The following is a 17,160-nucleotide window of genomic DNA, read 5'->3' on the forward strand; positions in this document are numbered from 1 at the left end:
GGGTAACTCTAGTCGATTTTATTACTGGAGTGTAACCTATGTACAAGTTGGATATATATATGGTTACAGCGAAGACGGGTCCGCGATTGGCAGAGCCGAACGGAGCGGAACTAACGGGGTTAAACATTAGCCGACTGAATATTACCGACGAGTCGGGTTGCAGGGTTAGCGGAAAGGCAGGCAATAACCCAGAAACAGAAAGGAGGGATAGGCCCGAAGGTGGGCTCTGCAGGGCAGGCGAGTGTATTGCCCAGCAGAGGCGGGAGTGCGCTAGCGGACGTCGGAGCTGTCCGGAAGTCTTCAGGGCTCTGTACTTAGGGAGGCATTGGTAATAAATTGAAAGGAGGGGGTGGTGACCATCGAGGGGTACCGAGAGGATTGCGGAATACGGGAGCTCCGAGGCTAGTGAGGAAGGAGCGGAGGTAGACTGGAGGGATTGGAGGGAATGGAAGTCGATGGCCGGGGATGGATATGACAGATGCATAATATACTTCAGGTGGTGGGCACTCAACAGCAGGGAAGTTGTAAACTTTGCCATTGAATTCAAATGAGTAGCCCTTGTCTGTTACAGAGAAATTTAGGCTGATTGTGTTGTCTATTCAGTTAGAGATGCTGAATACTCACCACTGCCATCAATAGTAGGTGAAAAAAATGCTGGGATGCCCAGGCTTGTAATCCCACATGCAAGTTCATTTGTGATCTCAATAGGAAGGTTGGCTGCTAACAATGCCCAAGTCACTGCAGCAGCTCCCAAAAGCTCCCCATCACTTTTTCTAAGCTCACTCTTGGTATACCTATTGTGGAACTTTGTATGACCCAATTCAATGGTATCAGGAGAATGCTTGTGTCGAGCTCCAGCACTGATTCCAAATGCATATATCTTCCCATGATGAGAGGGCTAGTGCAGCATTTCAGCAGAGAATGAGCAGATACTCAACATACATACATGCAAATTGCGGCGCTCAAGAGCATGCTCATTATTGATTTGCTGAAGATGTTCCAACAATGCCTTGCCAGTTGGTGACAAGTTTGTTGCATTGTGCAGCACAAGAAGCTCTATATCTCCAGTGCCTAGAAATAGATGTTAGTAGAAATTATATAAACATCAATTTCTCATACACTTGTTCAGGACAAGATGTGAATGCTCCCTGTCTAATATTTTCCACCCTTCCTTTTTCCCAATATATGTAACATTGGGGAACCTTGCTGGATCTGGGTGTGGTGGCATGCCTTCTGATTCATCAACAAGCCATGTAGCAGGTTTCTTTTTGATGTGAGGGAATTTGTAATCCAAAGCTGGATCAAATTCAACATAATGGACCTGTAAATCCAGCTCTTGAGCTTGTTGAATCAGGGTCTCCTTATCTATGCACCGCTTCAGGTCCAAATCCTGCACCTAGTGGGGTAGAATGCAATGCAACAGTGTGATTCTCCAGAGTAATAGGCCTTACCACCCACTGTTTCGCCCATCAGCTTGCTTGGACCTCATCTTTGAGTATCTTGACATGCTTCTGAGCAACACATAGATATTGAAATGTCTTGACACCCTTGAGTTTCTCTGGCCCATTGCGAATGACATCATCGATCTGCTGCTGTTCATACAGTCCTGCATTAGGCTTGATCAGGTGCACTGAAGACAAGAATATTACCTTCTCAACCTTGCACTCAGCAGCTAGAAGGATGAGGACTACATCCCAGGCAGCTGTAGCATCATCCCAGTTTGTTGTTTTGAACACTTGGTCGAGGGATGAGGCACATATCTCAATGCAGCTTTGCACTCCAACACAGCAGTATTCGTAAGTACTCTATCCAAGCAGTGTGCCACATACACTTTGTTGCAATATTTCGCACTTTTTTTGGCTTTGGCTCAGAAGACATTGCAGTAGAGAGTTGACAAAGTGATATCATAACACAGCCTCAAGTCACATGACAGCAGCATGAGAACATCAGCCTAACAAGAATGTGGAACTTGGTGCAACCACTTGTTCCACCATGCAGTGGAAAGCCTTATATGCAGCACATAGGCCAACAGACAAGTGACATGCTGCTGTTAAACACACAGTCAGTGTGTTGACCTGACCCAGAATGAGGGCAGAGGGAGAGGGCAGTGTAGGAGAAATAATGGGCACCCTATGAAAACGTGTTGTGAAATTATGCTGTGGAAACACCATTGACACTGTGGAACAGGAAAGGATGAGTAACAAGGAGATGTAGATTTCCTTGGAATTTTTATGACAATTACCAATGAATTTGAACATAGAAAATCAACAAAAATACTTCGAGCTTAGCATCAATAGGATGGAATGTTCAGGAGAATTCACAACCTAAACAAGAATGGAGTTATTCGGAAAAGATTTGACCAAGTACTCTTTAATGAGTATGAGTGTTGTCATATCCATCTACAGCCATCTTCCTCCACTACTATCACGGCCATGCATTCCGGCCCATTAGCTGCCCATCCCGATGCCGCCTGAGCCCATTCCCACTACATGAGCATGAGTGCGAGCCCCGACCTCAGCCCTATCCTCCATGAGGACTCCCTGCTCACTCCCCCACTTGCCCCTAGGCTCCCCTGCACCTGGCCGACTCCCCCCACAGCCACACCAACCTTCCGCCCTGAGTCCGCCTCCGCCACCATGCCCAGCACGACTCCTCTACCCTGCCCACTTGGCCCCTACAGGGCCATTACCATCCCCATGCCTGACTCCGGCCCAACTCCAAGTCCAGTGCCGCTACAATACCATCATGTCAGGGATGGCTCGAGGAAGGCAGAGGTAGCAGCGTAGCGCTCAGCGCTAGTGGCCCGGATGGTGGTGGGGCAGTGAGACTGTTTAGTGGGCAGCTGTCAGGGCACACCCACCTGACCCGGTACCCCACCATCCACCCTTCCTCACCTCCTCCCCCTTCCCCTTCTACTCTCCTCATTCCCCCTTCCTCACTTTCTTTCTACCTTACTTCTTCTTTATTCTCTCTTTATTCTACACAGATGACCTTCTTTGTATCAATGTGTCATATCCATACAATCCCGACCTCCGCTCCGGGCTCCTGGAACTCCGAACTCCGACTTCCGGAGCCCTACTTCCCTTCCATCACTTTCTCCTTGCCGACTCCCAAGAGGTTATCCCACCTCCGGCTCGGACACCACCTTCGGTCCGACTCCGGAACATTCCGGGTCCGACCCCAACCTTGACACCTTCCAGACGAGTACGCAAAACCTATGTTCCCGACTCCGGACCTCCGCTCCGGTATCCCGTTCACGTCTCGTCTCCGGAACCTCCGGTCTTAGCTCCGACCTCGGACTTTGACCCCACCTCCGCTTATACCCATTGTATTGGTTAGCTCATTCCATTTAATTACCTTTGCCAATATTCCGGAGTTTAACCTCCGAGTTCGGACTTTCCGGACTTACTCCGGACCTTGCAACTATTGCATTGTCCATTTCAATTCCGCTATTCTCCCTCATTCCTATTTGGGCTGCTGCTTCCTTCTATTCAGTCAGCTAGCCATTCCCGACTCCCATCCTCCTTCCTTCCTTCTTGGGCCTTGGCCCTTCATTCCTCCTTTGGGAAACACCATTGAGTCAAACACTTGACCCTCGGTGTTGTTCCTCTTTCCATCTCCCTTTGTCTCCTTTTGTCCTACCCTTGTTCCTTTTGATTCCGGACCCCTCCTTATATACAATGTACCTAGTAACTTGTAACCTCAGTCCGAAATCGACTTGAATTCCCCCAAGAGACTTTCCCTCTGCTAGATCCGAAATTAGGGACCCCTAGGACAACCAGCAATGGCACAGCGCTCCGCCTGAGTTGCTGAGGCCGAGGTCCTTCCATGCTAAGTCTCCGATTCCACTCCGGAGTCGTCCGAATCCCTGCGTTCTAACAGGCTTAGTTTATATACATGTGTGAATGGGTCACATGGAGGTGCCATGTCACCCTTGGACGAAGCCGGGTTACCGCGGGTGGCTCCATGGTCGATCCGGAGTGTTGGAGGGGAAATACAAGTAGGAGTGCATGGCGTGTCCGGCGTTGTGGTGCCCCTACAGGGTGCTCAGCATCGGATGCGTCTGTGCTACAAGTGTAGGAAAGAAAGAGAGGTCATCTGTATAAAGATAGAAAAGAGAAGAAGGAAAGAAGAGAGAATGAGAGGATGAGACAAAAGGAAAGGAGGTGGCGGTGGCGGCAGCGTGCCCTGACACATCGCTGCTATCGCGGCCCTACACTCCTTCCTGTTATTGTTTGTTTTGACCCTCGGTCATTGCCGGCCGCTATGTGGCCAACCCTGCTCCTTATTCATGTTTGCTTCCAGACCCTTCGGCGTTCGGCCCAGGTCCACTTCCATTCATTCTTTCTCCCTATATATATCCTGTATGATACTTTATTGTACCTTAGCTCTAATATCGATTTGACCATGACCCCCAAGTCCTGACCCCAGCAAGGCAACCCCAGTAAGTCTGAAATGAGGGCCAAGAGACAGCTAGGGGGTACAGCGCTCCTTTAGAGTCACTGAGGCCAAATGCCCAACCCTCAGGCCTTGTTCACAGCATCACAGCCATCGCGGCCTATAGCGGCCCACTAACGGTGACCTTCAGTGCCGACCCCAGACCAGTGTCTAACAACTACCTCCGGTCCTTCCGGACTACCTCTGCTCCTTCTTCACTAACCTCGGAGCCCCCATATTCTGCAATCACCTCCAACTCCCTCGATGGTCACTGTTAGAACCGGTGGATTCGGACGACTCCGGAATGGAATCGGAGACTTAGCGTGGAGGGACCTTGGCCTCAGCGACTCAGGCGGAGTGCTGTGCCATTGCTGGTTGTCCTAGGGGTCCCTAATTTCGAATCTAGCAGAGGGAAAGTCTCTTGGGGGAATTCATGTCGATTTCGGACTGAGGTTACAAGTTACTAGGTACATTGTATATAAAGAGGGGTCCGGAATCAAAAGGAACAAGGGTAGGACAAAAGGAGACAAAGGTAGATGGAAAGAGGAACAACACCGAGGGTCAAGTGTTTGACTCAATGGTGTTTCCCAAAGGAGGAATGAAGGGCCAAGACCCAAGAAGGAAGGAAGGAGGATGGGAGTCGGGAATGGCTAGCTGACTGAATAGAAAGGAAGCAGCAGCCCAAATAGGAATGAGGGAGTATAGCGGAATTGAAATGGACAATGCAATAGTTGCAAGGTCCGGAGTAAGTCCGGAAAGTCCGAACTCGGAAGTTAAACTCCGGAATATTGGCAAAGGTAATTAAATGGAATGAGCTAACCAATACAATGGGTATAAGCAGAGGTGGGGTCAAAGTCCGAGGTCGGAGCTAAGACCGGAGGTTCCGGAGACGAGATGTGAACGGGATACCGGAGCGGAGGTCCGGAGTTGGGAGCATAGGTTTGCGTACTCGTCTGGAAGGTGTCGAGGTTGGGGTCGGACCCGGAATGTTCCAGAGTCGGACCGAAGGTGGTGTCCGAGCCGGAGGTGGGATAACCTCTTGGGAGTCGGCAAGGAGAAAGTGATGGAAGGGAAGTAGGGCTCCGGAAGTCGGAGTTCGGAGTTCCAGGAGCCCGGAGCAGAGGTCGGGATTGTATGGATATGACACTTGGGATCCCCCATGGGGACTCCCAGGGACTATGGCCATATGCAGGGTGATGTGGCAAACCTCATGTGACCCAAGCTGCATGTACATAAATGTGCCTGGAGTGGGAACCAAAGAAGTAACATTCTTCTCACTATTCCCACTTGTCAGGAATCAGCAATGACCCTGGACCCTATTGTCAGGGCAATAGCCCTGAACCCTGAGCCACATGTAATTAGATACATATAGTCACGTGGGTAAGTGGGAACCTCCAGGTAACTGCTTACACACTACCGTAAAATACACACACTTGTATCACTTACGGCTCTGTGTGCTGAGCTACCCTGAGACCTCACACTTTTTTAAGTGTATGAGGTGTGTTTTACAACACAACCCACGAAAACAAATCAAACTTAGCGTCTGACTCGGTAGCGCCAATGGCGCCTAAACACACCTGCAAGGGCAAGGTCGCATCTGCAGCGACACTAAAAAGAAACGAGCAGTTTATTAAGAAACTGCAATCTCCCATCAGGGGAGATTCAAACCAACAGCTGTCATCAGATGACAACGAGGATCAACACGATCCAGCATTAGCAACCACCTCAGGGCTGGCCCCTGAAGGTTTTAGAAACTTATGTGGAGTAAGTGCGGGGCCTAATACCCCTAGAACTCCACGATATACCGATCTAACCCAAGCTGGGGAAGATCCTTCACCTCCTCACGAGGTGATTGACTTGTCCGATAAATGCATAAGTGCTGAACGATCAGCCCAAAAAGCTGATCGGATAGAGTTGCAGGAAACTCCAGGGCCCAACTATCCCCTGGAGTCCTCCCTCATGTCCCCAAGTCAAGCCCCAACGGCAGACAAAGGGAAACAAAGAGAAGAACCCCCATGTTGGCTATCCGAAAAACTACTGGACTTGTTCCAGGTTCCGTCCGAATGGAGGACGGAAAGCGAAGACCAACTTCTTCTCAGGCTGAAAGCTCGAGAAGGTGCGAAAAAATGCCCTGAGAGCAGGATCTCCCAGAGCGCGGAAGCTCCAAAGGAACTTCCGCTGTTTACACTCCCCCATGCCATGCCAGACAAGGCAAGGTTGCCAACCTCGGAGGAGGTCTCCAAGATAATGAAGAGGAGGCGATCTGAAATGAGGGAGTTTGCTGAGGAAGCCTTATGAAAAACCAGCAAACAGACCCCTCTATGAAAGGGAAGCACCCTCCGCAACAGCCTCACCTAAACAAAGCGAGCGTGGAGTGTTCACTCCAAGAACCCCTTCTGGAACCCCCAGAAGCGGAAATGTCAACTGGGGAGAGTCACTGCTGGCCCAACCAAACTTCCTCCTGGAAAACCAGGAATCATGCATAATAAACATGATAAACTCAATCCAAAAAAAGATCGAGGAAACGAACCACAATAGTACAGGTCATCTAGAGATAACTCTAGAAAGAATGGCTAATGCAATCGACGCATTGACTGAAAAAATCAGCGAACAGACGGACTTGCTGAAGGAGATAAACTTCTCACAAAAAAGTGAGGAAACAAATAAACACCCCTGGACCATGGGCCAGGACATAAATAAAACTCGTGAAAAATTCATGAAAAGAACCACCAGTGAAAGCACACTGGAATATCATCAGCGACTCGACAGAGACGCTAAGGAGATCCTTCTCCCAAGGATAGGAGAAGATGATGCCGAAAGAAGGCATTGTTCAGAAATTAGGAGGAGAATTGGCACGTACCAAAGGTTTGGCCAAACGTCCACTTACGATGGACCTCTTGACCAGAGAGGTAACTCAACCACACACTCTCAAAACAATGAGAGAATCCAAATACAACTTCAGGTGAATTCGCCTGAAACCAAAGAAACGCTGCGAGGAAGATTTCCCCCAGCGAAAACCCCCCCAAAGGAGAGATCTCCATTGGATAGCGACCCCACGGAGGCAGGGGAGCAAGAGGAGTACCTGGAGAAATGGTACGAAAAAGCCATAAGAATGGCCAAAGTGAGAATACTCACTCCCTACCCAGAAGGAGTGAAGCCTGAAGCCCTAAAACATGGGCCAGCATTCCCTGACAAGAAATGGTCAGGGGAGAATGACATGGAATCGTTCTGGCAGTGGTTCACAGAACTACTGGGATTCCTCGCTTCGCGAGGATGCAAAGGTCCCCAATTCGACGAAGTCCATCTGGACTGCTTGATTCGTGGATTAGGGGGACCCACGTTCGACCTTGGAATAAGACTCCGAGACGAAACTCTCCTCAGAGGAGACGAGGGCATGTTCCTCGAAGGTCTCAACATATTGATGAGAACTTTCATTAAAGCCTCTGCTGTGTTGAACACAACAAAGAAGTACTGCAACGTCAAATACGAAGTGGAAAAGGGCCTAGAACTGTCTAAAGCAGCGTCCCAGATGGTGACGCCGCCAGACCAGGCATCCTTCAATGCCAGGTTCCTAAACTACATTCCCCTCAAATGGAAGAGGGAAATGATCACTCAGGATAGAATCAGAGCAGACTTCTCCTCAAACGAGGAGATGTTAAAAGCAATATCTGGTGTAGACGAGATAATCGATGGGCTGAAGATGTCTTCAGCCTACAAATCAGGATACTATACCCCAACAACTACCATGGCAACCATGAGCCGCGGTAGAGCCCTCCCATCATCAGCAAACTTGGTAGGGAGCTCTTGGAGCTCTCAGAGCTCTCAGAGCTCTGTGAGCAAATTGAGTCTTTTTGCTGTGCACCCTCTACACATTGGGTGGAGAAAATTAAATGTTTGAATGATTTTTCCTAAGGATGCAGAAGTGCAAAGATAATATGTATATACATTTTTGGAAATGCATATTCCATGGCCAGCATCATTACTTGAAACACTCTATGAGCTCTATGAGCTCAGTGAGCTCATAGAGCTCATAGAGCTTTTTGTTTTTAAATCATGGATGGTCTTCATATCTCCATGAAATCTGCTTAGTTATTTTGGCACCAGTAGTGCAAAGATAATATGGATATATATGTGTGTAAAATGGCCATTGTCATTGCTCTGAAAGCTCTATGAGCTCTATGAACTCTATGAACTCAGTGGGCTCATAGAGCTCATATACCTTTTGTGTTTACTAAAATCAGCACCTTATTTTTATTGCTATTTACAAAATTTGAGGAAAACTCTGAAATTCAAAAATTTGCACTTTATCTTTCATCTCATTTCTTGCTCAAAACTCAACCAATTTTGATGATTCTATGTGAATTGGAAAGCACCAAAGTGTGGCAATGTAACCATGCATGTTATGTAGGGTATAAATCAGTTTTAACAAAGTGTTCCAAATGAAGTAAATTGAAAATAAAGCAAACAAAAAGCTGATGTATTCTTCAGATATCATCCAAGCCTTTGACACCAAATTTCCCATGGTCAAAAAGCCATGGTTATTTGGCTCACTGTCAGGGCCCAGCCCTTGTTCTGTGACGGGCCCAGGGGGATCCTCCTAGTCGCTGGGGTATCTAGTCCCAGTCCGAGATCCTCAAACTCACTGAGGGGGCTAAACCTTCTCAACCTCCTCTACAAATGGGAGCCAGGAACTATACAGTTTTCAGCTCTTTGTTGACTCCCCATAAATGGCACCCCCCCGTGGGAACGAGCTGCTCACCCAGAAAGTTCCCACAGTTGTGGCTGTGATGGTTTCTGGGTGAGTAACTTACCCAGAACTTTCCCATGGGTCTGCATGCATGCGGGATTGTGGAATAGTGAGGGGCTGTGCCCTGACACTCACCAAAACATGGTGGGAGACTTTTCTAACACTGAAACATACATTGCTACATTGCCCCACTTTGGCACTTTCCAATGCACATTGAATTATCAAAAAAGTGAATTAATTTTTTTTCCAATTATTCCTAATTTCCTGAAATATCTCTCCCTAACTTATCCCAAAATTTCTGATTTTCCCCCTGATTTTTTGGACATTCTCCTTTTTTAGAAAGTCCCCCATTTTCTGAATTTTCCTTAATTTTCCCTGACTTTTTTTCAAGTTTTTAGAAACCCCCCAGTTCCTCCTCATTTTCCTCCCATTTTCCCCTTCATCCCCCCCCCCTCAATTTCCCCCCATCCCCCCCTTCGATTTTCCCCTCATTCCCCCCCCCAATTCCCACCTCAATTTCCCCCCCATTTCTCCCCCATTCCCCCCTCCAAATTTCCCCTCATTCCCCCCCCCCCATTCCCTCCCAATTTCCCTTCAAATTTCCCCTCATTCCCCCCCATTCCCCCCTCAATTTTCCCCTCATTCCCCCCCCATTTCCCCCCTCCATTTCCCCCCTCATTCCCCCCTCCAAATTTCACCCCATTCCCCCCCTCCATTTTCCCCCCACTTCCCCCCTCAATTTCCTCCCTCATTTCCTCCCTCATTCCCCCCAATTCCCTCCTCATTTCCCCCTCCAAATGTCACCCCATTCCCCCCCTCCATTTTCCCCTCATTTCCCCCCTAAAGAAGCCCCCCTGACAGGGAGGTGGGATTGAAACACACCTCAGGGTAATTGAAAGAAAGTACCCTGAAGGTTGGCCCAATCCTAGTCCGGAAGGACTAGAACTTCCAGATGTACCACACCTGGAAGGTCTCTCCATGAACAACCCCGAGTTCGAAATACTCAGGGAGTGGTGGAGAGAGAAATTCGAAACCGTAATGGCACCAGCACCACTAGAAATGCCTCCCTTGAGGGAGGTGAACCATTGAATCCCGTTGAAGGATCTGAACAAGAAAATTTGGGAAAACACCCCGAGATGTCCTGCAGCACTGCAGGAAGCACTAGCGACCAAAATAGATCGCTATGTAAAAGCAGGATGGTGGTATCCCGCAAACAGTGAGCGAGCATGCCTGCTACTGTGTATCTGCAAAGCAGATGGATCTTTGCGCACGGTAATAGACACGAGGAATCATAACTCAAACACGATCCTCGATGTCACACCGATGCCAGACATGCAACTGATCCAAAAATCAGTCACCAGAGCAACATACCGATCCAAGATTGATATGTTGGACACATACAAACAAATACACATGGATCCAGATGACGTCCATAGGACGACATTCTCTATGCCCCATGGGATGTACAACTCGAACATGATGCAGCAAGGAGACTGCAACGCTCCCTGCACTTTCCAGCACACGCTGACCTGGGAACTACGAGGAGAAGTAGGCAGATGCCTACATGTCTGGTTTGACGATATATTCACCAGCACAAGCTCGGTGGAGAACCACAATAAAGCATTATTGTGGTTGTTCACTTGCCTCAAGGGGGCAAAATTCTACATAAGCTGGAAAAAATTCCAGCCATTTGCTCCAATCCTAGATGTTCTAGGAAGCCGTGTGGATGAACAAGGCATCCATGCTCAAGCGGACAAAATGGAAAAATCTGCAACTGGCGAGAGCCAGTAGACCACACAGGAGTCCTAAGATTCCTGGGAATGGTAGAATATCTATCGATGTTCATGCCAAATGTCAGTGGCTACACAGGACCACTGCAAACACTCTGCTCAAACAAGCAGACATTCAGGTGGACACCACTCCACCAGAAATGCTTTGATGAGATCAAATGTCCAGCATGCAGGGCTCCGATCCTGAAGCCCGTCCAGTGGAATCCTCCGGAAAGCCTCTCAGAAGAAGAGAGGACCAAACTCCACATCTGGGTCATAACAGACGCATGCCCAGTGGGCATGAGTGCACTAATTGGACAAGGCGAAAAGTGGCAGACTTGCCACCTGGCCGCATTCATGTCCAAAAAGTTCACCAACACACAATGTAGGTACTTCGCCTACAAGCTCGAGGCACTGGGTGTCCTCGAAGCACTCATAAGATGGCAAGACGATCTCATGGGAGGCCATGAATTCACAGTAATGACAGACCACAAAGCTTTGGAATATTTCAAAGCAAAAAACCACAACTCAGGTAGACATCTGAGATGGCAAGCCTTCTTCGCAAGCTTCAATTGCGAAATAAAATACGTGGAAGGCCACAAGAACAAAGTGGCAGATGCACTCTCACGGTACTACGACTCGTCAATGGATGAGGATCTGCATTTCGACGACTACATGTCAGCGGACATCCATCTGGACAAAAATGCAGAAGATACTATCCCTGACAGAATCGAGGAATACGAAGAACTGCTGCTAAGCAGTACCCTGAGTAAAAACTCAGAAAGAAAGAGACTCGCAGCAATATGCGCGAGAAATACCCTAGAGGAAGCTCTAGGGGGGAGCGCCCAAAATCTGGAAGAAATCATAATTCCAGAAGAGAACCTTCAAAAACAATTTGAAGGAAAAGACCTCATTGAGGCAATAAAATCTGGATACTCACAAAGCCAGATCCACCAGGAAATGCTAGAGAACCCGGGGAATTTCAAAAACTTCTCCATAAAAGATGGGCTGATAACCCGACTTGGAGAAGGAGGAACAACCCAAATAGTAGTCCCAAAAGGGAACTATGAAAGGAAGTCCATTCAAGGAATAATCCTTGAAAACATCCATGAAACACTTGGACACTTAGGATCCAAGAAAATAGTGGAAACCCTCCATCGATACTTCTGGTGGAAGTCGATGAGGAAGGATACCCACAAGTTCTGCAGGTCCTGCAGAACTTGTCAAACAACAAAGAAAAGCACCAGGAGAAATCCTGGACTGCTTCACCCACTCCCAACCCTGGAGACACCATGGTCGTCAATAGCTATGGACTTCACAGGTCCATTCCCAACAAGCTTGGGATATGACTACCTCTGGGTAATCATTTGTAGGTTGACATCCAATGTCCACCTAATTCCAATAAAAACAACAACAAATGCACTAGAACTAGCATTCCTATTTCTTTGTGAAGTTGTAAGACTCCACGGTCTACCACACTCGATCATATCAGATCGAGACTCGAAATTCATGTCAAAATTTTGGTGCGAACTACACCGAATACTCGGTGTGCAGTTGAAATTCACAACTGCATTCCACCCACAAGGCGATGGCCAAGTGGAAAGAATGATACAAAAAGTAGTACAAATACTATGTGCGATGGTTAGACCAGATCAATGTGACTGGGCAACGAAACTGTCGATGGCGGAATTTGTGATCAATGCGAGCTCGAACACATCGACAGGATTTGCCCCGTTTGAATTAATCTATGGCCATATGCCAAAGATGTGCCTAACAGCACCACTCTCGGACTACCCAGGAGTAAATGACTTCACCCAAAAGGCGAAGGAAAACCTCATGGCAGCACACAACGCAATAATACACAATCGTGCCACTCAAACAATCCAGGTGAATAAGAAAAGACGCCTGGACCTGCCTTTGAGAAAAGGCGAGCTTGCATACTTATCCACGGATAAGCTGAGCCTACCCAAAGGAAGGGCAGGGAAACTAAAGCCCTTATACATAGGGCCTTACAAAATTCTGGAAACATTTCCAGAAATGTCAAACTATGTCCTCAAGTTGCCACCACAACTTGAACAATGCGGAATCCACCCAAGATTCCATGTATCCCAGCTCGTACCTCACGAGCCGAATGACCAAGAAATCTTCCCAAATAGGGAGGTAAACATATTCTACGATTTTGGGGAAGACCCTGATTGCAAAGTAGTAGTTCGCAAAATCTTAAACCACATGTGGGTTCACAACGAACTCTGGTTTAAGGTTAAATGGGAGCTAGGGGACACCACATGGGAACCCCTAGGAAATTGCAACGACCTTGTCCACCTGGACAGGTACCTCACATTACAAAATGTGAGGGAACCAGAAAAACTCCCCATCAAAGAAGACAGGGAACTCTCGGCATTACTACGCCCCAAAAATGGAGGCAGAGGAAGTAAAGCCAAGGGACGATGGCCCACAGCCAAGAGCGTGGGAAAGTTCTGGGCGAGCAACTCGCCCGGACAGCCACACCATGTACTAGAGATCACATGGGCCAGGCGAGTAACTCACCTAGACCATGTGAACCACAGGCTCATGTGTAAAAGCACACACGACTGTGGTGAATCCCACACACGCAAGAATGAAAACCCCTCCCACCATGTGAGGTCTTTGGGTAGCTCAGCACACAAGGCCATAAGTGATACAAGTATGTGTATTTTACGGTGGTGTGTAAGCAGTTACCCGGAGGTTCCTGCTTACCCATGTGACTATATGTATCTAATTACATGTGGCTTGGGGTTTGGGGCTATTGCCCTGACACACCACCATGAGAAACATAATGACGAAATGTCGTTCTCTGGGGGAGGCAACCCTCGGTTCAATCCAAACAAGCCACCGGACATTGAAATACGACAGCCTGGAGAGCAAGGCTCTCTGGAACAACAACAACACCAGGTGCAAATAAGCGCCATGGACTACACGATGCACACGGCACAAATGAGTGCCGCAAACCAACAACCATCTGCATTGCTAACAGGCACTGCATACCCCCAGCCTCCTCAGAGGGGCTTCCAACCATATGCGGTGCAAACTGCACTGATGGCACAACAAGTGCCATTCCAGGGGCAGCATTTGCTGCTGCAGCCCCAGGTATACTCCCCAGGGAACTTCCCTGGCCAGATCAACCCCTGGATCGGCCAATTCGGCCCAGGTCCAACAACACCCCAGCCAAATGCAGGCTGGGAATCAGCCATCGCATCAGCGGTAGCTGCTCAGACAGGTCAGCTCTGTGAAGAGCTGAAAGAGATGAAGTCCCTCATAGGAGGGAGACGAGGGAGTGACAGCGGCTCCTCGTCCAGACCATCCAAATGGGCACGGTCTGATAACTCGAGGGCATCAGAAGACGCCTGCAACCATTGCGCCCACTGGAGGCAGGAATACAACAGAGCACAAAGAGATGCTGAGGGCATCTTTGGCTCTCTGAAAGATACAGAGAGAGAGAGGTCAACCTCCAAAAGAGGGAGATCAAATTACTAAAACGCGAGCTCAGAGAGGCACGTGCACTGGCAGACCTCGCTGCCAAACCCATTATGACAGGGGCCTCCCAGGTCAGGGGGAGGGGATATGGTTCTGGGCCTCATGAGGCGCGACCCCACATGGGGACTAGCGCACCAAGGGGTGGGGCACCGACTATCCCACCACCCCATGGGCAGGCAACCCTGTCCGGGTTGCATAAGGGCCCACCCTCAGAAGGGCAAACCCATGTTGAGGGGAAGAGAGAGAGCGGTAGGCAACTGACAGCAGACCCTAAAACGGGGACCACTGCCAGAGGCGGCAGGCTGCTGGGTACCTCAGCACCCTATGGGCAAGCTACCCTGCAGGGAAGTGTCCACATGTTATATGAGACCGCCGAACTCAACGAGTTCGGCAAAGTCGAAGCTCCAGTCGACATAACAATTGACCCCAACTTCCCCATGAGGAGAATAGCAGGGTCAGAAGTGGCACACGATGCCGCATATGCTTGGTGGACAAGCGTGAGTGGGAAAGAATTCGTACACTGGTATGAACAGGCCAAGGCCGCCTTCAAAAGGGGCAAGGTACACAGAACCCTTCGCGAAAAAGCGAAGGAAACCAAGAAATACTTCTTGGGACTCCCAAGTATTGCAAGACTCGTGGAGGAGTATAATTCCCTGGATAACAAGGGAGAAATCTCCTGGGAAAGTCTAGGCAAAGCTGCCTATCTAAAGTCCCAGTTCAAACCACTCAGGACTCCTGAGGAACGTGCCACAAGAACTGCGGAGCGGGAAGCGAAAGCTTCCAAATATCAGGAAAGGGATGCAAGTCCCCATGCTGGACAACCAGGCCAACGACCACCCTTCCCCACGGGAAGAATGGTAGACCTACTGTACTCCACACCTGAGCCAAGTAGCTCAGGAACACAACAACCCGCTCCCACCCAGGGAGCGCCCACTTCATCGAGCCCATAGCTCGACAATGTAGCCCAGGCGACGTCATCGCATCCGACGCAGCAATCGGATGTCCAGATGAACAACCCAGAGGAAAACCCTCCTCCGGGGCAATGACTCCACCCTTGAGGAAAGGGAAAGTGACATGGTAATATGCCATTGAGGTGCCCGTGAAAACACCTTCCCCCAACTCGAGGCCCTGCACACAATACTGTATGCGAGGAACCGCAAGTAACAATTGCGGAAATCTCTACTGCATCAAAAGACCCACATCCACCACCGCTCATGTGTAAACACCACTTACACACGAACCCTCACGGAACAAGTGAGGAACACCAAAGACATACAACCTTTGGGTCGAAATTCATTTTCGACAAACTCCACTACTTTCCCCTCTGCGATACCCATGTATTGCCGTTCACTTCAAAGTGATGGCCCACACTCACTTATTTCCTAAAACCTTTTCTCTCTCCTTCACTGACATGTACAAAATCGCCCACTTTAAAGTGGTGACAACAAAACACTCATTGATAATTTCAAACTCAATGTAAATCAATTCTTAAAACTTTATTTTCTTCACCATTAACTTTGTATGCATCGCAAATGCAACGCAAGGGGGGAGAATGTCAGGCAATAGCCCCGAACCCCAAGCCACATGTAATTAGATACATATAGTCACATGGGTAAGTGGGAACCTCCAGGTAACTGCTTACACACTACCATAAAATACACACACTTGTATCACTTATGGCTCTGTGTGCTGAGCTACCCTGAGACCTCACAAGTCCTGAGTGGTTTGAACTGGGACTTTATATAGGCAGCTTTGCCTAGACTTTTCCAGGAGATTTTTCCCTTGTTCTCCAGGGAATTGTACTCCTCCACGAGTCTTGCAATACTTGGGAGTCCCAAGAAGTATTTCTCAGTTTCCTTCCTTTTTCCACGAAGGACTCTATGTACCTTGCCGCTTTTGAAGGCGGCTTCGGCCTGTTCGTACCAGTGTACGAATTCTTTCCCACTCACGCTTGTCCACCAAGCGTATGCGGCGTTGTGCACCGCTTCTGACCCCGCTATTCTCCTCATGGGGAAGTTGGGGTTGATTGTTACATCGACTGGAGCTTTGACTTTGCTGAACTCATTGAGTTGGTGGTCTCATATAACATGTGAACACTTCCCTGCAGGGTAGCTTGCCCATAGGGTGCTGAGGTACTCAGCGGCCCACCACCTCTGGCAGTGGTCCCTGTTTTGGGGTCTGCCATCGGTTGCCTACCACTCTCCCTCTTCCCCTTGACATGGGTTTGCCCTTCTGAGGGTGGGCCCTTATGCAACCTGGACAGGGTTGCCTGCCCATGGGGTGGCAGGATAGTTGATGCCCTGGCGCTGTATCCCCTCCCCCTGACCTGGGAGGCCCCCATCATGATGGGTTTGGCAGTGAGGTCTGCCAGTGGGCATGCCGCTTTGAGCTCGCATTTTAGTAATTCAATCTCCCTCTTTTGGAGATCAACTTCTCTCTCTGTGTCTTTCAGAGAGGTGAAGATGCCTTTGGCATCTCTTCGTGCTCTATTGTATTCATGCCTCCAATGGGCACAATTATTGCAGGCATCATCTGATGCCCTTGAGTTATCAGACAGTGCCCGTTTGGACGGCCTGGACAAGGAGCCACTGTCACTCCCTCGTCTCCCTCCTATGAGGGACTTCATCTCTTTCAGCTCCTGGCAGAGCTGACCTGTCTGAGCAGCTACTGCTGATGCAATAGCTGATTCCCAGC

The 17,160-nt window shown here is 48.9% G+C and overlaps 1 protein-coding gene across 1 annotated transcript; it reads right to left on the minus strand.

Moving 5' to 3' along the window:
* Positions 1-314: 314 nt before the first annotated feature.
* Positions 315-1,878, minus strand: EI90DRAFT_3130690 (uncharacterized protein; the record flags this gene model as incomplete). The annotated part of the gene is made up of 6 exons (XM_039064328.1): positions 315-562; positions 625-898; positions 947-1,071; positions 1,120-1,396; positions 1,485-1,777; positions 1,830-1,878. The coding sequence occupies 6 exons, from the start codon at positions 1,876-1,878 to the stop codon at positions 315-317; spliced, it is 1,266 nt and encodes a 421-aa protein (XP_038911052.1).
* Positions 1,879-17,160: the final 15,282 nt, after the last annotated feature.

This window comes from Cantharellus anzutake (genome assembly GCF_015039405.1).
Source record: "Cantharellus anzutake strain C23 chromosome Unknown EI90scaffold_68, whole genome shotgun sequence".
NCBI lineage: Eukaryota > Fungi > Basidiomycota > Agaricomycetes > Cantharellales > Hydnaceae > Cantharellus > Cantharellus anzutake.